The sequence below is a fragment of the Vicugna pacos genome, chromosome 10 (assembly GCF_048564905.1).
Source record: "Vicugna pacos chromosome 10, VicPac4, whole genome shotgun sequence".
Lineage (NCBI taxonomy): Eukaryota > Metazoa > Chordata > Mammalia > Artiodactyla > Camelidae > Vicugna > Vicugna pacos.
The window spans coordinates 65,686,942-65,714,909 of NC_132996.1; the positions used below are offsets into that span (position 1 = coordinate 65,686,942).

The following is a 27,968-nucleotide window of genomic DNA, read 5'->3' on the forward strand; positions in this document are numbered from 1 at the left end:
CATCATCCTTGGGATCCCACCAAGAGTGATCATATGGTAAAGAAGCGGTACAGACGTCATTCCACTACTTGAGAGGAATGTTTCAGCAGCAAGGACAAGGGACTGCTGCAGTGGCCATGAAGGAGAAACTGAGCTTGCAGTGAACTGGGCACAGTGTGACTGGGATGCTGGAGAGCTAGGGAGGGGGAAAAAAAGCAGAAACCAATGGATCTTTCTTCTTAGACTCTACTTTATTTGGTAAAACTCAAAAACTAATCACCAATTCACGTCCCCCCACCTTCTTCCCTCTGAAGGAGGCAGTTCCTCAGAGACAAAAAGGCTGTGGTTTGGAGATCATCCACCATCTGCAGGTTTTATACTCAGGCAGCCCACGGCCTGGTGGTCAGGCCTCCAGACCCAAAGCTCTCAGAGGCAATAGCAGAAAGCAAAGGAAGCTCTCACTTCAAAGACAACGAACCCCTCCCGCCCCTCTTCCCCGCCCTACCCACAACCTCCCCACACCCCCAACCTAAATAAAAAGATAGTAGAGGACAATGCATGAGTGTGGGAGACACACACACACAGAGCTTCCTTTCAGCCAAAGAGCTGCAAAATCGCTCCCTGGAAGGAGGACAACTGGCTACCAGTCAAGGCTTGGTGGCCCAAGGTGATGGCTAGAATCACATGAGACTGGTCAAAATCCAGGGAGAAAATATTTCACCTTCAGCCCTTTCCCAGGTCTCCAGTGAACTGGTTCGAGTTCTATGAAATCCCCATTTCCACAAAGGTGGGCTGTGGCTTCTGGGGCAGCCAGGAGACAATGGCAGGGGAGGAGGAGGAGAGCAGGAGGGCAAAGCCTTCAAAGAGGGTCTGGGAGAGGGGGTCCCCGCCCTGGGCTAGTGGATCCGGGTTAACTCCTCCACCACCTTGATCAGGTCATCTGCGGTGGCCTCCCGCTTCATTCCGCTGCCGTCGTCATACTGCAATGAGGGAGGGGTGGCTGTGAGGGCCGAGGGGGTGCTCTCCCTCCCCTGGGGAAGGGATGCCCACAAAGGAGGCGCCCCACCCCACCACTTCCCCAGCAGGGAGGAAGGACTCATCGTTGGAAGCCCACACCTCTCCTTGGGGTCACAGGTTAGCATGGTCTGCTGATAGCAAAGCTGCCTGGAGGCTGCCACCTCGTATATAATTTCCCCTCCCCCAGGAAGTTCCTCACAGGCACCATCTCCAGTGAGCAATAATCCCAAACTCCAGCACTGTGGAAATTTCTCTTCCCTGCAGGATCCTGACCCTGCCCCCTTCCTGTGGGTCTGGCAGAGATCCCAGACACACCCAAACATGCCCTCATTGCTCAAGTACAGTGCCCAGTGCCTGGCAGGGGGATCCAGGAGCTCCAGAGACTTCTCCCTGCCCTCAGACTCCACCTTCCCACATGGGTAGAAGAAAACTTTAAAAGGCCTGCTGGCATATGGGACTCAATGGAGGGGAGGCACTGGAGTTCTAATGGTCTCCTGGCACACCTGACCCTACAACGGACTCACGTAACTGACCCAGGACTGAACACTGCACAGCTCACCTGTAGGTTTGCCACAACCTCCTGCATCTTGGGCCTGCTTATATCCAGGAAACTCTCAATCAAGTCTCCATCGATGAAGCCTGTGGCTGGTTCTGTCTTTCGTTCAGTATGAAAGGATCTCCAGGTGGACAGGTGAGTTAAGGAACATACCGATTATTTGGAAATAATAGATACCCTTACCCTGAGTCATCCCCACTTCTGAGTAACCACAATCTAAAGCAATCATCAAGATGAGAATTGGAAACAACAGTTTCAATTAAAAATCACACCACTTTTTGGACAGTCTTGAAATTGAAAGACCTGCAAAATCATTACCTAATTAAATGGTTCTCAAATAGGATAATCTTCAAAACAAATCTGTTGTTTAAAACACAGCTAAGACTCTTGGTGCAGAGCCTGGATCTGTCTGGATGTTATTTTTACAAGTGCTCCAGGTAAATCAGATGTCTGCTGGGAAGAACCACTCTAGCCTTAACCTACATAGATAAACAAACTGAGGCTCAGAGACAAGAAGTGTGTCCGAAGTCCTGCTGGTTAGCAGAAAACCACCCATCGGCCTGTCCCCTCCCTCCCTGGGCACAGTTCGGCCATATTGCCTTGTAACACAGCGTAACCAACCTCACAGACTCACAGTAGGAGCCCCTCCCACCTCCTGAGGGCTCCTTATCTTTCTCCTGTAACAGACTTCCAGCAGTACTTGGATCCTGGGTGTCCCGGGGGGCTGCTGCCTGGGCTTCTGGAGTTTGCAGTTTCTTCTCTTTTCCCCTCTTCTTCTGCTAGCCTCTCTAGCGAGGGTCCTCAGACACTGCTGCCTCCAACAAGATCTCTGAAAGGATGTTCCTAAGCTGTGATCTACATTTGCATTTGACACGTGACACCAGGAAGGCCAGAGGCAGATACATTTCAGGAACATGAATGTCCATTTTCAAGATGACCCAATGAAGCTGGGTGGTAAGTACCTGGGGATTCATTATACTAGTCTCTCTACTATTGTGTTTGAAATTTTCAATAAGAAAAAGTTTTAAAAAGCCTCTTCCCCCAGGAACTTAATCAAGACAATTTCTAAGCTGACAGTAGTTTCCAGAAGCTGCTCAGGGTAATGCAGTGCTCTGCCTGTGCCAGGACGTGCTTCCCAGCAAGGGGCGCCCCGGGAAGGATATAAGGAGTGCTCAATCTTGCCCACACTTTTGATGACTTTATTGAGTCGATTCTGCATGTCCAACAAGAGGTTGTACCAGCTCTCTGACAGCGAGGTCACCAGGCCTGAGGAAGCAGAGGGAGCAGGGAGCTGCAGGGTGCTCCGGAGCCCATGGTAAGCATGGCCAAAGGCTGCCCAGGCCGCAGCACGAGGCGGCTCCTCCACAAACACAAAGCCCCGCTCTCCCTTCACCCCTCAGGATGGAGCGGGGATCTCAGGAAGGATGCTTGCAGAGGACTGCGCCTGCAGGGTTCACCCTTACCAATCATGCCGTTGACCGTGCCGAAGAGCACCGAGCCCTGTGTGGGGGTGGAGGTCTCGCCCAGATTCTGCATAACCAGAGAGCCGTGGCAAAAGACGTTGACAAATTCGCCCAGATGGAAGAGCCCGACCTCCTGAAGGTGCTGCCGCTCCTCGTCAGTGGTGGCAGCGCTGAAAGGCAGTGCAACAACTCACCACCCAAACCTCCCGTCCCCGCCACGGGGCTCCACCAAGGACCGCGTGCAGCGGGCAGATTCCCTGGTAAACCCACACACTCCACAGCGAAGGACATGCCAGAAAAGGCTCATCTTTGTGGTCTGATTCTCTCGTGAAAACACTTGACCTCTATAAAGAGAAGCAACTGAGCCTGAGAGAGGACCCGCCCCTCGACTCTCCCCCAACCCCCACACGTCCTCATCTACCACACCCAGGGGCTCCAGCTGCCCCCCACCAACCACTCCCACAGCTGGTCACTCACCTATCCTTCTGACACACAAACAAGTTAAAGGCATTTTCAGCCCCCAGGAAATTGTCATCATCCAAGATTTCCACAGCACTCATCCAGTTGGGGTTAAAGTCTCGAGCAATCTTATGAAATAGACAAGATACAAAAGGAAATACAATGAGCAGTTTGAATGGAAACGAGTGCTGGGACGTGGCCAAGAGCCTGCCCTGTCCCATGTCTAACAACTGCCCCTCTACAGAGATTCTCCACCAAGTCTCTGGCCAATGCAGCCAATTTGGTTGTAAGTGCCCAGAAACAGAGTTGAAGGTCTCCAAAAATACTTAATGGATACAGAATGCATGCTCCAGGGACAACATTTCTGCCCCCACCGGGCTTGACTATCCCTCACAGACAGAGAGACACCTGCAGGGGGCCCAGCCTAAGCAAAAAACCTGCCCCTCCCTCAACTACCTCTTCGAAGTTGCCCTCCATGGGCTTATAGGCCAGCAGTAGCACCGAGCGCATCAGGTCGCCCACCAGGATGAAGTCGCCCTTGGTCTTCAGGTAGAGAGCCATGATGTTGTTGTAGTGATTGCACTCAGTGCGAAGCTCCTTCTCTGTCGTCCACTCATAAAGCCGCACCTGGACGGGCATTGCATTTCTCTCAACCCAAGGGGCCCAGGAGTGCAATGTGGGATGCACAGTGGTTTGGTGTGGTACTTGGATGAACATTTTTTATTTCAATGTTATATATTCATGAAAGATGAAAACAGAGTGAGCACATGAAACTAATAACACAAAGCTTCCCTTCACATAAAAAAAAGAGGCAGAGTAAAGAAAAATATAAAGTAAACAGTAATACAAGTAACACTATGGATGTGACAAAAGATGGTTTTGTGCCCAAAGTTCAGCAGCTGACCTAAAGAAATATCTCCGGAAAGAGAGGATCCATCTCCAATTTCCTGACCAGAATGGAACAAGATCCCTCCTACAGATCGCCTTTTCTGAACCCTTCTCAAAACTCACACATTCCTGGCACCTTTTGATGTGAAAGCAACAAGCAAAGAAAACCAAAGGGGAGAGAGTCCAACAGAGACCAAAGGACTGAAGCACCAGAGTCTGCGTCCTCCCCTCGACGCAGTGTTTCCTCAGTGCTGAGCACCTCTCCAAAAGGATGAAGACACTTTATTATCAGCAGACAGACGTACAGATGCTCAGCACAGCACAGCCCTGGCAGAGACTTCAGGGTCCAGGCAGCCCCCCCACGGCCTCTGCACATCCGGAAACTCCAGGACAACACATTAAGCCATGATTTCTCAAGGTGTGCCCAAGGAACCCTAGCTCCACAGTGTGCACTCCAAGAGCCATCCACAGTAATTACAATGGCTGCCACACCTCCACCAGTAGGGTCAAGGGTGCCCAGAACACCCCAATCTGGGGTGAGGCCAGCCTGGCTGAGCCTCCACACCTCTAAGAGTGGAGTGAAGAAGGAGCCAGGAGTGCCGCACACTCCTGGAAACACACCCCACACATCCCTCTGCATATTCCCAGCCTCCCCTCCGCTATGGTGATAGTCAAGACCAAGCTCAGATACCACCGAAATCCAAGGCTCCCACTCTCAGCCCATCAGGTCCCAGACCCCCACTGTCTAATGTGGTAACCACCAGCCACACATGGCTACAAACATCTGAAATGAGGCTAGCTCAAACTGAGATGTGCTTTAAGTACAAAATACACACCAGATTTGGAAGACAGATAAAAATGTAAAATATCTCACTAAAAATTTTTATATTAATTTTTCTATTGATTAACTACATGTTGAAATTTTAGATCTACTGGGTTAAATAAAATACATTACTAAAGTTAATCTCACCTGCTTTTTACTTCTATTCATGTGGCTTCTGGAAAGTTTAAAATTACTTATGTGGTTCTTTTAATTCTATTAGACAGCAATGGACATCCCGTAATCCCACCTCACGTCCAACCCCTCCCCAATTCCTGCATCTGTTCACTGTACCCTCTGGATTATACAGTCACTACTCAGGGGCAACCTGTTCTCTAGCTGGTCCCTTGTCACTCTAACTGAAATATGGGTCTTTCAAAGGGCCCTGTGGCTCTCTCAACGTGGCAATTCTCTCTCTGACTGTCCTTCATACACTGGGACTGGAGGAAAGGCAGCCTCCAAGCATCTTGCCAGCCCTTTCAAAATTCTATCCTGTCTGCCTCCCAATCATGCCAGTTCTGAAGCTGACACCACCAGACCACTACCACTGTCACCCCCGGAGGCACTCATTTCCACCCCCACCCACCACGCTCTCCCCACACAACATGCCTATAATTCTTGGTGACGTTAATATTCACTGAGAAGATCCTTCCAATACCCTGATCTCTGACCTTTTCTGACCCTCTCTCCCCCACCTATCCTGCCTATTCTTATGGTCACCCTTAGAGCGTGTCATTAAAAGTAACTCAGGAATCTTGAGGCCCCAATTTCACCACTTCTCAGACGCTGAGTCCAGCACCACAACCCTGGTCTCACAGATTCTCAGCCCCCTCCCCCCTTGATCATGCTCACTCAGCAAAACCAGACTTTGGTGAAATTCTAATCTTCAACTACAAGCTGAGGAAAAACAACCAACCAGGATGACAGGTGTCACTTTAACCTCAAGACCACACACCTGAAGTGGGCTCCGGTACTTCTCAGTAACTGCCTGTTCCTAGTCCGTTACTCTTCAGGTCCTGAAACAGATTCAGACCTCCTTCCCTCGCCTTAAAACTCTCGTATCGCCTCTCCCATCCTTCATCTCAGCAACTTCACAGAAGACGGACACAATCAGAAGAGGATTTCCACCTACTTCCACCATCTTGAGGCCGACCCTGTGCACTCCATCTCTCTCAGACATTCAAAACATGGCTCCAGTGGCTCTTCCCTGACGGACCACTGCCATCAGCTAGAAACCTGCAGCAGTATTTCCTAACTTAAAGAGTTCAAAATTCTAGTGTCCTGACACTCCCTGTAGTTACCCCATTACTCTCTTCTTCACTGCAAAACCCCTAGAAAGGATTCCTAACACTAGCTGTCCTCACCTCCTAGTCCTGGTCGAACCCTCTTCAATCAGGTCTCCATCCCCATGACTCAACCAGAAGAGCTAAACCAATGGCTGATTCTTGATCCTTATGTTACCTGACGCACTGACAGCACCTGCAGTTTATCAGCTCCCTCCTGCTTGAAGCTCTCTTTCCATGGCTTCCAGAAAGCTTCTCTCTCTCGGTTGCTCTCCTACTTCACTAGTCGCCTCCTCTCTGTTTGGCTGGATCCTCCTTTTCGCCCCACCTTTCAAAGGCTGGAGGGCCCCTGGGCTCAGTCTTCAGATCTCTCCTCTCCTCACTCTCAGCAGACAGCTGATCCCAGGTATCTCATCCAGACTTCCAGCTTTCCACGCCACCCAACAGCTGCCACGCTGGTATTTCCAGTCAACCTCTTGCTAGACCCTATTCTCTCTCTCATTCAGCTACCTACCTGACATCTCCACTAAGATGACTACTGAAACTCAGCATTTTCAAAACCAAACCTCTGATTTCCCCTCTTCAACACAAGAAGAAATCACATTTCTCTGCCCCCAGTTCCTGCAATAGAGCTCCTAAAACCCTTGGAATTTCCTAGGTGATAGGAATTCTTTGTCTAATGATGTGGCTATCTGTAGCTCCTGGATAGCAACAGGATGGGGGCTGGTCATCAGAAAGACCCGGCCATGATTAGAAGCTTGGAACTTTCAGCCCCACCCTCCTCTCCTCCAGGAGAGGAAAAAGGGACTGGAGATTGAATTAATGATGAATCATGTCTATGCGATGAAGCCTCCATAAAAATCCCAAAAGGACATAGCTCGGAGAGCTCTCAGGTTGGTGAGCACAGCCATGTACTAGGAGGGTGGCTCACTTCAGCTCTACCAGGACAGAAATTCCTGTACTCAGGACCCTTCTAGGCCTTGCTCTATATATCTCTTCACCCGGCTATCTGTCTGTCCTTAATAAAAAACAAATCTAAGTAAATGTTTCATTTCAGCCAACTATCAAATCTAAAGGGGTGGGGTTTGTGGGAACCTCCAACTTCGTAGGCAAGTTGGGCAAGTTTGGGTACCTATTACTTGGGACTGAGGTCTGAAATAAGGGCAGTCTTGTGGGATGGAGCCCTTAAACCTGTAAAGTCTGACATTAACTCTGGGTAGCTAGTGCCAGAATTCAATTCAATTATTGGACATCTAGTTGGAAAACTGGTTGGTGTGGGGGTAAAAACCCCATACACGTGGTGTCAGAGGCTTGAGTAAACAAAGTTTTCCTTTAGCCCCCAAACCTGCTCCACTCACAGTCTTCCACCTATCAGTAAAGAGCAACGCCATCCCTCCTGTTACTTGGGCCAAAACCCTAGCCCTTTATTCTCCTCTCCCACCCCACCTTCAATCCATCACGGAAGCCCCTTGATACTGCAGAATCTGCAGAATCTGACTACACTTCACCTCCTCTATCAGCACTCTGCTCCCCACGGCTATCAGCTGCTGTCTGGATTACCCCAAGGGCCTCCTAACTGATCTCACTGCTTCAACCCTTGGTCCCCTACAGTCTTTTCCAAGATGTGAAATGAGCTTTTCAAAATGTAACTCCATCATGTCACTCATTTGCTCAAACCCTCCAGAGGTTTCCATCACCTTCAGAGGAAACCCTGAAGGCCTTACACACACAACCAATCAGGCCCCACATGTGCTAGCCCCTGGCTGCCTCTCTGACTTATCTCCCAGCACCCAGCAGCACCCTCCCATGCAGTCGCCAGGCTTGCCGGACTCCTGGCCCTGGTCTTCTCCCAGACGGAGGCACACTTTGCTCCTTCCCTTCCTTGAGGAACCTGCCCAAACATCACTGTACGAATAAGACCCTCCTGACCATGTGACAAAACAGCAACTCTGCCCTCCCATGCGCGCTCTGGCCCGCTCCAGCTTCCTGCCCATTTTATTTCTCACCATGTATTTTTCATCATCCCCGGTACATACATGTATGCTACTTGCTCACAAGCCCCAGAAGGGTAACTCTTTGTCCATTCTGTCTACTGCTACATTTGGTAGTCTTCCAACTACCAAAACAGTGCCTGGTACACTACAAGTGTTCAGTTAGTATCTTTTGAATGAACGTCTAGAAACCTTCAATTCAAAGCATTTACGTAATGCTTCTTTACTCCTGATCGTCTCAGAACCTTTAACATGCTATGATGCACTGTGAAGCTCCAAGAGGGGGAGACAGGAGGCAGCATTTCCCAAATCTGTCTGACCATGAAACTTACTTTAAAAAAATTTTTTTGCGAGGGAGGAGGGGATCATGCCAGAAGGGAAGTGGACTATTTCACAGGACTGGTATTTCAGGGATGCACTCAGGATAACCTGGTTTGGCTCCTTTTGTTCCATACAGATGGAATAGTCTCATGCCACAACCCATTCTGAGAACAGGGGCCAGCCCCCCAGCGCTCAGGATGATAATGCACATGGGGCTTGACATAACCAGGTCTGGGGTCTGGTCTAACTCCAGCTCCCCATATTCCCAGCTCCATCCTCCATACCCACTACTTTGTTATCCTTAAAATCTGATACACACGCAGCTCCAGAAACAAGGGAAAAATACTCTGTGAATAATGGTGTGTGACCCAAGGCACGACACCAGTGGGACGGGCCTCACCGTGCTGTTGATGCTGGCTAACAGCTTCCCATTGAATTCCACCATGGAGTACACGGCTCCTTTCACCTCCTTTTCAGCCACCGTCTGCAGTTTTCCTGTGGGAAAAATGATACTTTTGAGTCTTCCTTATGAGCCCACACTTGAATCAAAAGAATCTCCATTTTCCCTCTAATTCTAATTTCTGCCCCTAAAACCACTCACATGAAAGCAGGAAATAGAGAGTCAGTGAATAGGGGGGTTATCCACCACCCAAGTATGAGCCCCAACATAATGAGCAGTGATCCCAGACAGTGCCCTCGCCCTGAGACTCCAGATGTCTCTGTCAAGATGGAAACCAAATTCATTCCTAGCCATCTAATCTGAGATTTCGGGGCTGACAGCTAGTCTTTAGAACTATCTTGGGTAGCAGAAATGAGAGAAGATGTAGAAAAAAAGCACTGATGCTGGGTAAAGGACCTAAAAGGCTGAGCAGCCCAGTGGAAAACACACCAAGGATTCCCTAGTAAGATTCCTAATTCTCGTTCTGGTCACCAGTTATCCATAGTTCACTTCTCCCCTTTTTTTCTTCCTTTCAAAGAGTGAAAAAGGAAGAAACACATGTTAGATTTTTTTTGTGCCTCTGCTCATACACTCCAAAACTCATTCAGACCACCAACAGCTTAAGAGAAGCACCGTGAGTCACAGGAAATTAACCCAAATTCTTCTCCTTAAATGAGGCTGAAACCTAAGAGCCTGCTGACTTCCCCAGTTTCAAATCTCCCAAAAGCCGGAGACTGTGCCCACTTACCGTCTGAATACTGAAAGACCACAATACGACCCTGCTTGGGCTCTGCCTCTTCGGGATACACCATGGCCGTGCCCACGATGAAGTACGTGTTGGGGTCTTTGCCCAACTTGCAGGAGACCAGGCTGAGTGCATACTCGTTCTGCAGAAACTGGTGGGCATGAAGCACTAGAAGGAGAGTAGCAGAGAAGTGACTGGATGACGACCCCCACACACACGCACTTGTGTGCTTCTGTGAGGCCCTCACTCAGCTCGAAGCAGAGTACAGGAGGCATCTGCCTCCTGCTATTCCGGTCTCCTCGCAAGCTCATTCTGACATGAGGATGCCCAGCATTCTCGTCTCACAGTCCACTCAGAGGCCCCACCCCTTTCTTCTCCTCCTAGAATGGTCTGCCAATGTCTATCAGATTTTGGAGTATATCAGAGCCCAGAAGAGCCTAACTCAAGGAGGACATAGGTACAGAATGACAGAAAGAGCTCAGTTGCACCTTCAAAGGTGTGCTGGTCAATGATAAGGAGGTTATGCACCTCCACCTCTTCTCCAAAGGAGGTCTCGTGAGGGGCTGTGCTGCTGGAGAACAGCTTGCTGGAGCTGACGCTGCTGGACAGGGCCTGGGAACAGAGAGAACACACATCAGCCCTCTCAAAAGCAGAATGGGTGCTGGAAGCAGCAGTGTGAGGATGAGACAGGGTCAGGGAACAGAGGATGAGTCTGAATGAGAACTTAAGGCTGGCCGGTTACACGGAGCCCAAAGAACAGAGAGCTTCAGAGAGGACACAGGGGCCAAGGATACGGATCCAAATTCCATATGGAATTGACACAGCAGTCCAAAATACCACAAGAATCTGAGAGTCATTAAAGAGCACTAAAACAGTGATGCTATATCAATCAAGCTAAGGAGAAATTCAGATGACCGAATAAAGGAACAGATTTCCACCCTCTCCACAGGGAGAGTAGGAGAGCCCTTCAAACAGAAAGAAAAATGACCTTCTGCTCTGGGTTAAGGGAAGAAGCCATACCAGATACGTGGGAGCAAAAAAGGCAGAGAAAACACAGGATAAAATGATCAGCTAATGCCTCCACTGATTCTATAATGTGCAGCACTAGATTCTCCTATCACTTTGCAGATGAGAAAACTGAAGTTTAAACCTTCCCAAGGTCACATAGCTAGCAAGAAACTCTGAAGCCAGTTCTGTCAACTCCAAATCCCATGCTCTTACCTCTTATACTACACTGTTATGCACACACAACCCGAAGTACCCAAACTGATGACAAGAGAAAAAGCGGGGAGGGTACAGCTCAAGTGGTAGAGCACATGCTTAGCATGCACGAGGTCCTGGGTTCAATCCCCAGCACCTCCTCTAAGAAACAAAATAAACAAACCTAATTACCAACACCCCCCAAAAAAAGTTTAAAAATATTTTTTTTAAATGAGAAAAAGAAATATCCTGCAAGGAGGCGCAAAATCACTGACTGCTCATTTAAGGGTCTTCTCAATCCTCTAAATGAGGGTGCCAAATCCAGCTCACTGCTTGTTAAAAGTTTTCCTGGAACCCAGACATGCCCACCTATCAGGGCTGCTCTCACAATGGCAGAGTTGAGTGGTTGTGACTGAGACCAGATGACCTGCAAAGCCAGAAATACTAACTATCTGACTCATTACAGAAAAGTATGCCCCTGCTCTCTCGCCATCTTTCTTTGTCCATTGCCCTTACCTGGGTGCTGGCACTGGGCCTCAGAGCAGTGGTGCCCCCACTCGTGTCCTGGACCTCAATACGGCTGGAGAGGACCCCGAAGCACTGGGACACCTCCTGATAGCAGATCTTCCTGGAGAGAGAGTACGGAACAGCAGGGCCTCTCAGGACAAGTCTGAAGCGCTCCACACCAGCTCCCAGATCACCACCCTCTGCAGCTGCCGTATGCTGCCCTCACCTGGGAGATTCGTAGAGGGGAACTGTGCGAATGTGCAGCTTCTGGATCTCGTCGATGGTGCCAATGGTGAGAGTGCTGTTGTTGGCCAATGCCAGGCTGGAAAGAAGGTTCTGGGTTTAGACTGAGTAGACACGAGGAGGGGAAGGATTCTACGAGGCAACTCCATGAGGGGAAGAAAAACAAGGCAGAATTACACTAGCTTACTCCAGGGCAGTGGTTCTCAACTACGACTCTATGCTAAAACACACCTAGGGCAGATGCCTGGTCCGACCCCTGAGATATTGCTGCTTAACTGAGCTGCTTGGGCCTAGGCTAAGATTTTTAAGAGCTATCTATTTATTTACGCTAAAGTCCAGCATTAGAATACAGAACAGTGGAAACTATCAAACCATGCTGGCATCAGGATCAACTGGAGGGCACTTTAAACTAGTCTGCTGGGCCCGCCCCCAGACTTTCTGATGCAGTGGGTCCAGCGGTGAGGCCTGAGAATTTACATTCCTACTGAGTTCCCAGATAGTGCCGGATCTGCTGCTGAGGGACCACACTTTGAGAATTCCTGTTCCAGGGGAATAAATGATGAGCCCTAAATCAGGGGTTCTGAAACTTGACTAATTTGAATCATTTGAATCATCTGAGAAGTTACTCAGGATTCCATTTTTGTCAGATTCTAGGAAGGATTCAAAAACCATCTGTACATTAACAAAGGTTTCCCAGGTATTTCTACTATGCAGCCAAGATTCTCTGCTGTACATGTCCCATCTCAGCTATCCACTGACTCTGACATCGGGGAAAGGCTGGAGGAGAAGGGTTTGAGGAAAACATCACGAGACCCTCAATCACTGGCTCTTGCTGAGGAAAGAAAAAGAGGCGCACCTGTCAGGATAGCCATCTGAGTTGAGGGGACACATGTAGTTCACTTCCTTGAGGTTGACATTGGAGAAGACCAATTTGTGGTTGCTGCTGTAGATGACAGTGGGGCGGTCAGAGCAAGCAAAGACGTTGGTGGTAGAAAGAGAACGGAAGGTCCTCAATACCGTGGGCTGGGTGCCGAGAGTCACCTTCTTACGGTCGCTCAACAAGCCTACAGAAAGAATGGCATCAGGAGAAAAAAGGAAGGAGAGGAAACAGGACAAACAGTTGGATTGTGAAGGTTCAAGAGCAGCACCCTGAGGCCAGAAACTCCAATAACCCAAAGGGCCCCTCAGTCGAAGTGCTACTCTCACCTGTCTCAATGTTGAGCCCAAAGTAGAAAAGTGCCCCATCTCCCAAGGCACAGAGGAGGTAGTGGCTACTCTCAAACGTGGTCATCAGGATGGAACGAGGAATGATCTCTGTGGGAAAGAGGCACACTGAGTTCTTGTTCCACATTCTGACTCTGATCCCAACCCAGGTCCTCGAAAGAAACACACCTCCACCCAGCATCTCTTTGTGCAGTAGCTCAAAAGAGGGCAGCTTCGAGATACGGGCCGAGATGTCTGTCCAGAGGCCAATGGCACAAAGAGGGGACAGACCATTGCTGTCCCCTAATGGGGTGATGTCCAAGCAGGCCACTTCGTGTTCCATCTCTGTGTGGCTGAACAAAGAATAATATGGCAGAGGAAGGAATCCAAGGATCAAAGAAGTCTCAGAGAACAGGGGAGGAAAAAAAGAGCAGAGAGATAAGCACGCACCTGATCTGTCGGAGCTCCTGCGGATGGATCTGCAGGTAGTAGAGGGCCCTTCCCACGGCTACCACTACCTGGTTGCTATTGCAGGAGGCCACACTGATGTTCTTGCCCTGAGGCTCCTTCCATTCACTGACCAGAGCTTTCGGTTCTTGAGAGACCAACCTCACAGATGCTGAAGTAATCTAGAGAAAGAAGAGCAATGTTTCCAGGCCCCTGTTGGGATCTACACAGGGGAGGAAAGCTGGCAAGCACTGCCCTCGTGGGACCCGAAGAATAAGTTAAGTCAGTCCTCCTGGGCCACGTAGATTCATTTTTCCAAAGTCCTGCAATGATTAATTATGTGAAGATGTTATTTTTAGTTGAAGCCCTGAAGACTGGCTTAAGGCAGCTGACAGCTTACATACCTGTAGCCAGCAAAAGAGAAGGCCTGTTTCATTCTGAGTAAGACCTGGGTAACACAAATTGCACCCTGTGGAAAGGTATCAATGGAGTGAGACCCTCTGACTACCAATCTAGCCATTTCCCTCAACCCAAAAATCAGACCTCTAAAATATCCAAGTTCTTCCGTATTAACCATTAAAATTGCATAGAATTCTTTAGTAAAGCTACAAAACTGTATTAAAATACATTTTATACATTTATCTCATTACTGAAATAAAACAAAAAGCAGGTTGATAATGCTGTTACATATTAATACATCTTACTTCTCACAATTGAGTTTCTATTTAGAGAGGGAAGCGCTTTAATAAGAGATGTGAGCTGGGGCCAGTCTTCAAGCCACTAGTTAGAAAACACGAACAAAGCAACGAGTCAGGATCTGGGCACTTCCCACACTTGTTCCAAAAACCGACAGAACCTTCCTTCTGGTTTTTACCAAATCCACCACTGCGTCTTGGCTAAAAGGAAGAAGAGGATAAAAAGATGGAGACAGTTCAGTAATCCTCAAGCTCTCAACTGCTTTATCCGCCACTGGCAAACACTGACACTGGTCAGAGTGGAGAACAGCTCAAAAGGTGAGGAGAGTGTGCAAAAAACCAAAGAGCATCTTAGTCACTCCAAACTTAAAGACTGCCGGGCCACTGGGAGGTGCTGAGAAAGCAGGCTCTCACAACTAACCATTGCCAAAAGGCTGACACCCATATCACAGACAGATTCAGAAAAAAGATTTGAATGGAGTTAGAGCTCTGGTTATAATAATTAGTATCTTGAAAGTGCTGCAAAAAGTCTTATATATGGATGCTGGCATATGGCTAATTTTTTTCTTCTTTGTGCTTTTCAATATTTTCCAAAGAAGTATGCATTATTATTATTATTGTAATGAGGGGGGGAAAATGTGTCTCAGAAGACAGGATATAATACATGCTAAAAGAATATCCACCCCCAGCAAAAAAAACACATATATGTGTATACATACCCACATACGTATATATATATATATACATGTGTGTGTATATATATATATACACATGATTTATATATATACACATATATACATACATGGACATATATATACACACGTATATATATGTATATATAAAAGATCCGAGTCTATAAAAGAAAATATGAATGAATACAATATACAGTCTTCCCTCAGTATCTGCAGGGATGTAGTTCCAGGACCCCAGCAGATACCAAAATCCACAGATGTTCAAGTCCCTTATATAAAATGGAGTAGTACTTGCATATAACCTACTCATATCCTCCCGTGTACATTAAAGCATCTCTAGATTACTTGTAGCACCTAACACAATGTAAATAATTGTAAACACAATGTAAACAATGTGTAAATAGTTTCTGGTGCACAGGAAATTCAAGTTTTGCTTTTTAAACTTTCTGGAGTTTCTTTCCCCCAAGCATTTTTGATCCACGGCTGGTTGAATCCATGTATGCGAAACCCACCAATACAAAGAACCAACCATACATACATTTGCAAAGGAAAATTAAGGCCAAAAGGAACAACCCCAAAGTTAAAAGAGCTAAGTTGCTCTCAGTAGTAGGCTACCAGGTAATTTCAACTTTAGAGCCATAAAAATTGACTTTTAAAATCCAGTGGTGCTCTCTATGGCACTCTAGGTCAAATTCAAGTAAATGGGGCCTGCCTTATTCTCAATTACTACCTGGATAAGTTGTTGATGAGCCACGTTGCCACAGAAGAAAGTCTGCTGATCATCCACAAAACCCATCAGTTCAGTTTCTTCCACTTCCTCTCCATTTAACATGAGAACTCTGCAGCAGAATGGAGGGCTGGGTCAGCCAGACCAGCTTCCACACCTTGCAACTTTCACATGAGCACCCGAAGCTGGCACCAGACTCATCTTACCTTGTCTGGCCCACAAAAGAGAGCACCAAAGTGTCATCAGTCTCCCGGTTAGGATCGGACCGCAGTGGCCAGAGACCTGGAACAAAGATCAAGGATTAAGATGCACAGTAAAGGCCAACACTCGGCTCCTCGCTCTCGGTCTAAGGAAAGAGCAGCCTAATCCCACAGGAAGAGCAAGAAATTTGGAGTCATCCTGAGCTAAAAGAGCCCCTCTATTTGTCCCTGGCTTTAAGACTCTGAAGAAGTTAGACATTTTTAAAACTGTTTGAGCCTGATATTTTAAAGTTTTTCATTTGACTTTGGATGGGAGAATACATTCCCATGACTCAAAATCAAAATTTACCTTTAAAATACTTAACACAAAAGTCTCACCTCTATACCTCTCCCTCCAACATATCCCCAAAATAAGTAATCAACAACAGATTCCTGTTTATTCATTTTTTTAACTTAAAGAAATAGGTAAATGCTGTATTGTAAACTGATATAAATATAAAACAGCTCATCACAAACTGCACCTTGTTCTGTCATCTAACATATGCCTGAGCCCTTATAGGACAGCAGTTCCTTGTTTTTGACATCTGCATGATATCGAATTGTATGTATGTACCAGTTTATTCATAAGTCCCCAGTGATGGACACTTCTCCAGTGTACTGTCGTAACATACAATGCGGCAATGAAAAATCCCGTATTTGTCATTTTACATAGACAATGGTCTGTGGGGTAGGTGCCCAGAACTGGGGTTGCTGGGTAAATCACTAAATGCAGCTATAGTTTCAGTAGATATTGCCAATGAGCATACTTATTTCCTCACAGCCTCACCAACATAATGTGTTATCAAACTTGGATTCTGGTCACCTAGTAAAGAATGGTATCACTATTTTGTTTTGATTTGCATTTCTCTTATTACAAGTTGGTTAACTTGTCCATTCACGTACTTTGCCAATTCAGGGGGAGAAATTTTGGAGATCTTTCTAGAAATGTTTTTTTTATAAATTAGGGAGATTAGGCCTTTGTCTACAATATGAACTATAAACTCTTTTATCCAATTTGCCATTTCTTCCAACTTAGCTTACAGTGTTTTGTTTTTGCCATGCAGATGTATTTTATTCTTATGTTGTTGAATTTATCAATCTTTTTGGTTTCTGTGCTTTGGGTCATAGTTTGAAAGACTTTCCCCACTGTAAAATTAGAATGGAATTCACCAACTTTCCTCTTTTGTATGACTTCATTTTTTACAGTAAGTCTTTGATCTACTTAGATTCTAACAACATATACATTGTGCAGTATGATGGACCCAAACTTACCTTTTCCAAAATGACACCAGTTATACCAACACCATTTATTAAAAAGAATCATCTTTATCTCATTGAACTGAGATACTACTACTGTTGTACACTAAAGTCCCACATATAATTGTGTCCATTCCTAGACATTTGAATCTGCTCATGGGACTCCTGGCTATTTGTGCACCAAAACCACACTTTTAATTACTAAGGTTTAATAGTATGTTTTAATAACTGGTAGGACTAAACCCACCTCACTACTCTTTTTTAAGTTTTCCTAGCTTTTCTTGCTTATTCTGTTTCCCATTCGGACTTTGACTTGTCCAGGTCAAGGAATAAAACTGATTATTTTTATTGAGATACATTAAATATAAAAATCAAAGACAGAAAAGCTTTATAGTGTTGACTTAAAAGACCCTGGCATGTCTTTTTCATTTAATTAATCTATCCTTTTAATCCTTCAAGAGCATTTTAAAGTTTTCCTTGTATAGATTTTGCGCAATTCTTGTTAAGTTCATCCTTTGGTATTTTACCTTTTCATTGCTATTGTAAATTGCTTCTTTCCCTCTACTATACCTTCTAATTGTTTTTACACGAAAGCTGTTGATTTCAGTACACTAACTTTATATCCTACTTTAATGAATTCTTATAGTCTAGTTTTTCAGTTGATTCTCTTGAGTTTTGTAGTTTTATGATCTCTTCCTAATTCATAAATTTCTACTTCTTTATTAATCTGTTCTCATTCTTTTAATATTCTGAATTACATTTTTTTAGATGTGCTTCCTATACTACTTTGAGTTGATTTTGCCTTATGATCCAACTTGATTATCTTTTTTAGGTGAAGTTTAGCCCATTTACATTTACTGCTATCAGATATCTGATGTATCAGACACAGATACTCATACAGATGTTTGATAACAGTTTCGTCATTTTTTTTTAGGTTATGTTTACTGTATATATACTGTAAAAGTCTTTTGCTATGTAGTCTTTCTTTGATCTTTTTTATTAAAATAAATAAATAAATAAAAATTATCTTGGAATTTAGCAAGATTTGTATTTTTGTTCTAAAAGTTACCTTTACATGATATTTTCAATCTCCTCTTTCTTTAGAGGTTCTAGCAGTTCCTTTATATAAACAACATTAAATTCAACTTGTAATCTTTTCCTTCCCCATTCTTCTACTCCATTACTCATTTGGGGCAATAATATTCTCTTTTTTTAAGTTTACTTTGGTACTTAAGCTTCTACCACTTATTTGTCATTATGACCTTTTTTTTTTCTTTATTCTTCATTTGATCTGCTTTCCTCTAGCTCCCACCCAAGTGTCTTCATGACAAGTAATGAGGCCAAAGGACAGGGTCACTCAAATAAGGTCTGCATCCTATGTCCATCAAACGGCTACCTTTGATGCCTGGTAAGTCAATGCTGGCATGCTCGTGGATTCCAATTCCATTCCGGATGATCCGCAAGGAACCTTCCTTGAAAGCTCCAGAGCAAGTGACCAGCTGCAAGTAGAGAAAAGGTTTCTAAGTAATCCCTTACAGAAACTAGAACAATTAGATGGACACCCAGAAAATAAACAAACTATACCTAAACCCAAGGCCCCTTTGTTGTAGAGCTAGGTTTGAAGACGCAGACTTAGAAGAAGTTGATCTTCAAAGTCTCCCAAATTTATTGAGAAGACAGGATGTCCTAGTCCAAGAAGCAAAAAGCTCCTACCACTGCTCTTAGCAAGCTTGCTTCTACCCTGGGAACCTGGTTCACTAGAAAGAACACAGGATCTGGAGGCAGGCACACCTGCCATTTAGTAGTTATACGACTTTGGACAAGTTACTTAATCCTTCTGAGGCCTCAGTTTCCTCACTTCTGAAATGTCTAACAGGGGTGCTTGTGTGATTTTAGATAATGTATATAAAGCACCTAGCAGACCAAAATAGGCACTCAATTAATGGCAGTTATCCTCGCATCACTAGAATTAGTGAGTGAGGCTCTTAAAGGTTACCTGCAGTGCACAACTCCCCAGTCTAGATAAGTCTTTGCTAACCCAGGAGGACATAGTTTGTGTGGGCATATCTACTACCCCTTTCCAGGATGACCCCCTTACCTGTCCCTGCCCCTGCCTCTCCAGGTCCACCACACACATGTCCACGATGGGTCCTAAATTGGTAAAGGTTTCCATGGCCACTACATATGAGCCTTGTTCATTACTGTCAACATTGAGCTAAAAAAGAAAGAACAACGTTAGTCCTGGAATGATCTAGACCTATCGTAAAGAGATAGCTCTCATCCAAAGGAAACTCAGTCTTACTAGATCCACCCTTCTTGTGCCTTACTAGATCCTTCTAGAAGGGGAATGCTGACTAAGGAACATGGCTGGTGACCTTTAGCCAGGGATTTCTAATCTGGCATCCATGGATGGATTTCAAAGAAGCAGTTTGGAAATTAACATAAAATGTTTACATGCATTTCTCTGCGGAGAAGGTCCAAAATTCTCATATTCTAGAAGGGATCAAGTGCATTAGACTATGACCTATTTGAAGGCAGAAGCTGGGTCTTGTTCATCATTGTATTCACAGCACCTTGCACAGTATACTTGTTTTTTTGTTTTCTTTTAACATTTTTTATTGATTTAGAATCATTTTACAATGTTGTGTCAAATTCTAGTGTTCAGCACAATTTTTCAGAAATACATGGACATATACACACTCATTATCACATTTTTTTTCCCACAGTATACTTGTTGAATAAACATTTAGGACAAAGAGCTAGTCAGGGTAGGATGCTAAATCAACTAAGGAGAAAGCTGAATAGTAGGAATACCTATGAACTGAAGAAATTCTAAGAGGCACTAAACACAGGAAACATTTGATGATGAGGCAATGAAAAAAAAAAAAAGAGCAGCAATGAAGACAGCTGAAGAGAAGCCAAAAAGAAAATGTCTTCTCACCTTCACAAGCTGGGAGTCACCAAGGCGAGACCCAACAAACACAACACCGTTATCGAGGTATGTCAAGCACTCAGCAATAGAGGTCTAGAAGAAAATCAACAGCATGAAAGACATCAGAATGAACTTCACGTGGGATCCAGACACTGTCCTACCCACTTCTCAGACATGTGCTGAGAAAAATCACAACTGCAGCCATGATTCTCAAAGCAGCTCTCCATTTCAAATCCTCAATCACACTCAACAAATGTTCCTAAAGCTACAAAGTTTGTGACTATTTATCACATCCCTACAGTCAGAAAAGTCTAATTTATCTTGCAGGTGTCTGCTCCACATGATCATTTCAATCCTAACAGTTCCAGTCTGCTCAAAATAGCTAGAGACCGCTCAACTAAAATTCACTGCATCGCTCTTAACAATACTTTTTTGGAACCCCCTCCCATAACTGAACATCAGTCTTAGATTAACCTTTAATTCTACACTTTATCCTTTTGTTTCTCTTCCTTTTAATACTTGAGGTAGTGTCCCACTGCTTGTAAGATTCTCTACAATCTACTCATTCTAAAACCAACTTCCATAGTAGGACTGAGAATTTGTTGTTGCTCGGTAATTCCCAGTTGCAGAGTGGGACCACACATCTGGGGTCACTAGGCTTCTAGGAGAATGTAGCAGAGTAGGAACAAGGCCTACCTCCCCAAGGAGTTCCACACGGAGATCCTTGAGGGTGACAGTGCCATCCATCTGTTCCTCCTTCTCCAAAAGCAGCATGAAGAGCCGTCCTTCCATGTCTCCCAGCAGATAGCGGGAACCATTTGGGTCCACACGATTGTGACACACAATTGTGCTTTGCTGCCAAGAGAGAAGATACAGTCATTAGAGATTAAATGTCTTCCACAACCGGAGTTCAAATCCTAGAGGACCACTTCCTTTTCCAAACCCAGCCACTTCATGAGCAAGGTATCCACACAGTTCACATTACATGTATGACTGAAAATGGGGACATTTTTATTTTGAAGACAATGTTCTAAGGAGCTCAATATACCTGAAATGCTTATTTACTTATTATTCTACAAGAAAACAGAAATAGACAGAATAGGAAGCAGCTGTAGGTATTCACTGGACTGTGGATACTACCACAGATTTTGTTTTTATCCTCACTATCACTAATTACCTCCGACCATGAATGTCACTATAGATTTTGTTATTTATTTTCAGAAAAGAAAATAAAATTAAGCTTTTATGGTGTATTTTTATAACCTGAAATTTTAAAGCTTGAAATTTTTACGGTTAATTTTTTAAGTCTATATATATTTTTTCACTATATTACTTTACATGACTTAAGCTCTGAAAACATTGACATTCAATAGAATTGTGAAATTTTTCCCTTCTTAAAGTTGCCCCAGACAGCAGAAAGGGTAAACCAACTTTGATTATCATTTCTCTTCCTTAGCAAGGAAGCAAGCTCTTTGTAAGAAAATCAAACCAATCCCTTTTTGTATTCCCACTGACCAACAAAGTATCTTATATACATAGTGAATAACTTAGTGACAGACAACTGTGAATCTCCTCTTGACAAATGGGGAGAAAGGGTGGGGGGGGGTCGGGGGAGGGCAGGGGTCAGGGGGCAGTAAGAACAAGGGAAGAAAAAAAAGAAAAGAATGCTGCTCACCTTAATGATAGGAGGGGCAATCGCCAGGTATTTGTCACCATTGTGATAGGTGATCGATTCCTGTCCAATGATGATGGCGCCTCCAAAGGGCTCTGGGACTGCAGGAGAAAGAGCTGAGTTAGAATGCTCAGCATTTGGGACTTGCAAAACCCTGAGGCAGCAAGGGCACTGATCAGTTATCTCTGAGGCAAACTTTAAGATGATCATTATTTTAGACATCAAAGTCCAGGGAACATGATAGCCCTTTTCTGAGATTTCAGTCTTAGAAATTTTAGGCTGCTCATCCTCCACTCCTGGGAATATTTTTATTGCCATTCTTTCAATGTTTCTGAGATTCAAGGTGTGGGCAGTCTTCCCAGTGTTTTTCCACATGCATTCTTCCCATTTCTCTTCTAAACTTCAGATCCTTTCTAACTAAAAGCTTTTACTTTTTCCCCTTGTTCCTTAGCTTAATTTCCCCCATTTCAGGGCTACCATATAGAAGAGCTAATTAAGAGTTTTAAACTTCCCTACTGTTACCTACTAGGAGAGACACACAACAGCATTAGGGGAAGAAAACAGGACAGACAGCAAAGAGGTCTGGATTTCAGCCCAGGCTCTGTCAGTGAGGTACAGGTATATGGGCAAGTCCCCTGGCCCTGTTTTCCTCATTTATGAAATATAGGAGCCAGATAAGATAAGCTCTATCGGTCCTTTTCAGATTTTAAAAATTTTACATGCAAACATAAAATAATGAAACTAATTCCACATGTCACTCTGCAAATCAACCTCACTGTTTTATGGTTAACCCCTCTACCACAAATAAAGCTATACTTTTTGGGAAGAGTGAAAAACAAGACAACCCAAAGATAGAAATGCAAAAAGCAAAGGAAAGCACGTTTACAGACAGGAGACATGAGGGAGTGCTAAAGAATGCATGTGCTCAACAGCACTTGGGCACTGAGATGAAGGGGCAGAGAAGGTGAGGAAGGAATAACAGGGAACTGGCCCAGACCTGGGGCGGAGGCACATTTCCCAAATCCCCCAACAAACCTGCAATCACCATGGAAGCTTCCGCTTCTACATTTTCCTGTTTCCAAGGGCCCTTATTGAACTCCTTCTCGCGCAGAGACACCTCATAGGTTTTCACGTGCCGCCCCTGAGGGTCCTAGATGGGGAAAGGTGGAATGGTTAACCCCTGGGAAGCGTGAACCCTGGAGGGGGCCTGAAAAGAACAGGTTACCAGCATCCAGCATCTGGCACTCCTGCCACGCCAGCCTTCCCATCCTTATCCATCAGCATGCCGACAGCCCCCAGCTGAGCTTCTTATGGTCTGGGGAGACTGCGACTGAGGCCAACGGCTTCTAGCAACTGAATCAACCAAGGCTTAAAAATTAGAAAGGTAAACTTGTCACACTGCATGAACCACTACAGAGACGTAACGTACATATGTGTACATTTGTGTGTTTGTATGTGTATGTATAGGATATACATGTATATGTGTGTATGTGTATATATATATATACATAAACATATATATATTCGATACTCCTTGTCTTCAATGAACTTACAAACAGCTAAAGAGAAAAACACATGAGAAGTTACATACATGTAACAAAAATTTCAAATTTGTTTCATACAATTCTCAGAAGCATTCTGGTGGGGTGACAGTAGAGAGAAGAGAGCCTGCTGCTCCTCTAAACTTAGTCGAAACCTCCAGTCCTGCCCCTGTCAACACCATCCACCGCCCCCCGACCCTTTCTGAATCATGACTCACTTCAGTCCTGGAACTGTCAAAGTCACCTTTAAGAGACTAAAAGAGCCGGCATGGCCCCAGGGGACGGCCTCATCAAAGGCCAGACCAGGGTCTAAGAATTTATGGAAGGAATCTGACAGTGGGTTTCAGGTCAGGGCCCGCATCTTAATCACTGTTACAGCTCCTGAAGCACTCTGCATGACTACCTTTCAAAACATGGTGTTTTTCAAGTTGACTTTAGTGAACAAAACAGGAGAAAAACTGATTTTTAGTTGAGGAAAGGTTTTCCCATCAGTGATTATGGGTAAGACTCAACTTCACCATAAATTTGGATCTGGGCCTCTGAGACATACATAAGGAAATGAGATCCTTCACAACCAGAAGCCCTGAGGCTGTCCACAGTCAGTCTTGAAACATCGACATCAGTATTTGAATGACCTGATATTTACAGAACTGAAGAAGGGAGAGAAATTCTAACTTTTTATTTCTGATATTTAAGGTATTGTAAAAAAGATTAACACAGCTATCAAAGTGTTCATATGTCCACATACAGTAGTTGGACTAAAGTTTCCTTCCATCATTTATTCAACTACATGCTAGTGAAATAACCTCATGCTGTAAGGCCCTTTGTTCAAAGGCTGAAATTTTATCAAGATATGAGCTCTGCCACCCTGCTCCACCCCCCTTAACATATCTGGCCTAGTGAACAGCTGCCCAGGATCAGTTCTGCTAAAGTTTTAGGCACAGACTGAAATAGAAGTCAAGAGCCAGCAGTCACCAGACAGTGAGTGCTCATCAACAAAATGCACTTCTGGGAAGACATATAAAGCATACTCAAGACATTTTCTCATTGCTTGCAAAGGCAATTTCCAAATCATTTCTCTACAGCTAAGTTTTAATAATCCCCTGGCATGCTAGTAAGAGACAAAGTATAAACTGGGTCACCCTATAAAATCTCCAAGGCCCACAACCAGAGTGTAATCTCAGGATTAAAACCTGCTACAAGCCCCAGACTGCTTCCTGCCTCCACAGTAAGTACTACTGCGCTCAAGATGCAACCAAAACCTGACACATATTAATTATATCTTTCAAAACACTTCAGGACAAATACATTCAACACTTCTGCCTACCCTACCATGAAATCCAGACGTTCTGATTAGTCAAAATGAACGCCCACTGTGCCAAACCTCCTTCTCCCGTACCTGGTAGACAAAGCAGATGGTAGGTGCTTGGCAACCATATAGGAACTTGACGTCAATAACATGCAACTCCTCCAGGCGGATGTTAAAGGCCTTGAGCTCTTTATTGTCCCGGTCTAGTGGAATAACCTTGAAAAGGCCATCATAGAGTCGCAGGCCAATCATTCGGCACTCGGGGTCAATGATGCCAATAATGCCTGTCTCTGAGGGGCGGCCAATACGGTCCTGAGAAATAAAACTGGGGTTAGGGAAGAACCTAGAGTAACAGACGACACTGGGCACCACCTTCCCAGGGTGATTTTAGGAGTGGTACTAAAACTAGTGGCATCTTTTTGACATGCCAGGAAGCCCAAATGTCAGCCCATGCCTTTTTACAAAACACTGAATCTCAATGAATTATTACCTTGTCCCCTGGACTCTGAGTAAACTACAGAAGTCCTTAGTGTTTTCTTGTTTCTCTGATCATGTAGAGAGAGAGCTGCCCCAGCACTTTAATTTTCTTCACCAAATCATGACAACCCTACCTGGAAAACTCTCATCAGGCGGAAGCAGCCACCTCACCTGGACATTGCCATGGGCTCGAGTTATGATGTCAATGCTCTCGCCACTCTGTTTATACTCCAAAATGCAGGCATTGTACTTAGCTGTCAGGATAAACAGTAGGTCCTTGCTCTCCCCCTGGAAACCAACATTTTATTATCAAAAGAGATTCCTTTTGAAAACAAGAATAACTGTCTAGCCCTTAATCATTTCTTTAAGTATGCTAAGTTCTTCAAGAATTTTCTTTTCTCCCTGAAGAAAAAATCCACGGTGAATATGCAACACACATTAGTTATACACCCCGCCTAAGGGTGTGTACAGAAGGCCAGAACTGAAGCTGGTAAACATCTGGTCCACTTTCCCGAGTCTCCATCTCTCTGCTCTACAAACACGGTATTAGTCTAGTTCCACCTCCTCTAATCCCAATTATTCCACTCAGATTTCAGAAGATGAATGTAACACCTCCCCTAATCCCCTCCAAGCACTTGGAAAAAGAGAAAAAAAATGTGAACAATGGAAGCTCAAACAGATCTACAAAGTCCTTCTCATTAACACAGATTCCAACAAAGTGAGCACTTTGTTCAAAGGCTTAAAATTAAAATTTTGAACCCACTGCTTTCTTGTCAGATTCAGTTAAAGACATAATGAAGCAATGTGGTGATTATTTAGATGAAAACACCTGAATTACAATAACGATAATAATAATGTGATAAGTCTTAACAGTGAATGCTTGTTATACGCTAAATCCTGCGTTATTAAATCACTTAATCTTCACAATAACCGAGAGATACTATCACTCCATTTTGCAGATGGAAAAATAAGGCTCTGAAAGGCTACGTGACACCAAAAGTTGGATTTTATAAGGAATGAAACCAGGACTGCCCTAACTCTAGACCCTACTCTCTGAATCACAATGATGACCCACAGTACGGTGACCCACATTCCAAACTGCTTTAATATTCCTTTCTAAAGAAGTCAACTTGATAAATTTTTCCCTAGCGAATCCCTCCTCCTACTTCTTGGATGCCTGTTAAATAAGAATGTAAACTGAAATCTGCCATTCAAGAAGAGAAGTCCTAAGTCCTACTGCACCTTCTTTCCTAAGTCCTACTGCACCCACTGCAAGCAAGCAATGACATGAAACAGCGTAAACCCAATCACAACCTATGGTTCTCCCTTTGTTGCTGAGCCCAACCCAGAGCACTTACCTTGGGCCTGAAAAGTTCCATGACAGCAATCTTCCCATACATGCCCACCTCTTTGACGGGCCGAAGCCCCTCGGCAGTGACCACATAGATCTCTAATCTTGTATTTTTGGCAATCAACAGGTTCAAGTCTTCAGCTGAAGTAAAGTGTCCTGAAAGAACAGATCCTCTAATTTTGGAAGCCAAAACACTACCTAAATAATCCTAACACTTCTACCTAAAACCTCTATTCACTCCGTTCTCACCAAATCCAGCACCTCAAAGAGTCTTACTTCATACATTTGGGAAAGCTCCTTCCCTAATCAAACTAAAAAAAGTAGACTGGGCAGCATGCCCTTCAACTGACAATGACTGTGAAAACCCTTCAGATGGCTCTGTGCCCTCGAATTTCACTTTTCCTATTGCAATGGCAGACTTGTCCTCTAATTAGGGAAAACTGGAGAAAGTGTTCATCTCTATTCAGTCCTTATCTGAATTTTCACAACATCTTTACCGAACAGACCAGGTTAAATGAAGAAAATTCTCAGAGCTTTATAGTAAAACATTGTTTTGTCCGCACCTCTTGCCCTCCCAGCCGTCTACCAATACCCCATCCACACTCTTTCACTGCCTCCAACTCTGCCAACAAGAGTTTTCTTTTCGAATCATGATTAGGATTTACATAATCATGTAAGTTTGAAGTTTTCATATTCTGCTTAAAACTTGGTACAAGATGATTATTCCCGGGCTCTGGACATTTATGTCCTTAACAATTCTTGCATAAACAAACAAGGCAAACCCAGCACTGGGCCGGGACATTCCAAACCCTCTCCTCCAGCAGCTCGCTCTTGTAAACAACAGCCTCAGGCAAAGCAGACTCCTCTCTTTCGGGTGAGAGCAGACATTTCTCACATCCCTCCACCTCCTGCATCTCCCAGGCTCTTCTTACATGAAAATTCTTGCCCCAAAGTCGCCATCACCACCGCCTCTTCCCCGACCACACGAGGCCAATCTCGCGACCCAAGCAACAGCGAACAATCAACTCACACTCCACTCTCTGTCCCACTTGGCCCGTCCCTGTCCTCGAGGCTAAGTGACCTCCAAGAACGAAAGGGACCCTCAAGCTCAGCTTTTACTCCCCAAAAGACGCGTTTTGAGTCAGCTTCTTTAAAGTCGTGGGCTGCGGGAAGTTTCTCGGCCGCCTGCGCCTTCCATTCCCCGGGCCCGGTCCTCCCCGGCGGCCTGGGGGCCGCGGGCCTCCCTAGGCCTCGGTTTCCACCAGCTCCCTCCCTCGCCGGGGTCTCCTGCCCTGGCAGCCTCACCGGTCACGCAGCCATTCACGGCGGTGGGCTTCTGCGCCGTTACCACGTAGTTGTACGACATGTCGAGGCCTGGGGCGGCCCAGCGGGACACAAGCGCAACGATAGAGAGATGTACACGAACGAAGAGACAGGGGGCCCCCACCCGCGCGCGGCGAACTCCACTGCCTCTGCCTCCGCCCCAGATACACGTTGCAGGCCAGAGCGGCCTAG

The 27,968-nt window shown here is 45.1% G+C and overlaps 1 protein-coding gene across 1 annotated transcript; it reads right to left on the reverse strand.

Annotated features, from left to right (window-relative positions):
* Positions 1-211: 211 nt before the first annotated feature.
* On the reverse strand, positions 212-27,959 carry DDB1 (damage specific DNA binding protein 1). Its single transcript, XM_006214885.4, has 27 exons — positions 27,759-27,959; positions 26,461-26,609; positions 25,274-25,390; positions 24,716-24,937; positions 22,811-22,925; positions 21,779-21,876; positions 20,800-20,958; positions 20,113-20,196; positions 19,270-19,386; positions 18,568-18,670; positions 15,882-15,957; positions 15,679-15,787; positions 13,565-13,743; positions 13,304-13,467; positions 13,118-13,225; positions 12,768-12,975; positions 11,895-11,990; positions 11,678-11,789; positions 10,450-10,573; positions 9,965-10,129; positions 9,178-9,272; positions 3,931-4,101; positions 3,493-3,602; positions 3,016-3,185; positions 2,716-2,818; positions 1,556-1,679; positions 212-959 (listed from the first exon to the last, which is right to left on the reverse strand). The coding sequence occupies exons 1-27, from the start codon at positions 27,817-27,819 to the stop codon at positions 876-878; spliced, it is 3,423 nt and encodes a 1,140-aa protein (XP_006214947.1). The 5' UTR covers positions 27,820-27,959; the 3' UTR covers positions 212-875.
* Between the last annotated feature and the right edge of the window lie 9 nt (positions 27,960-27,968).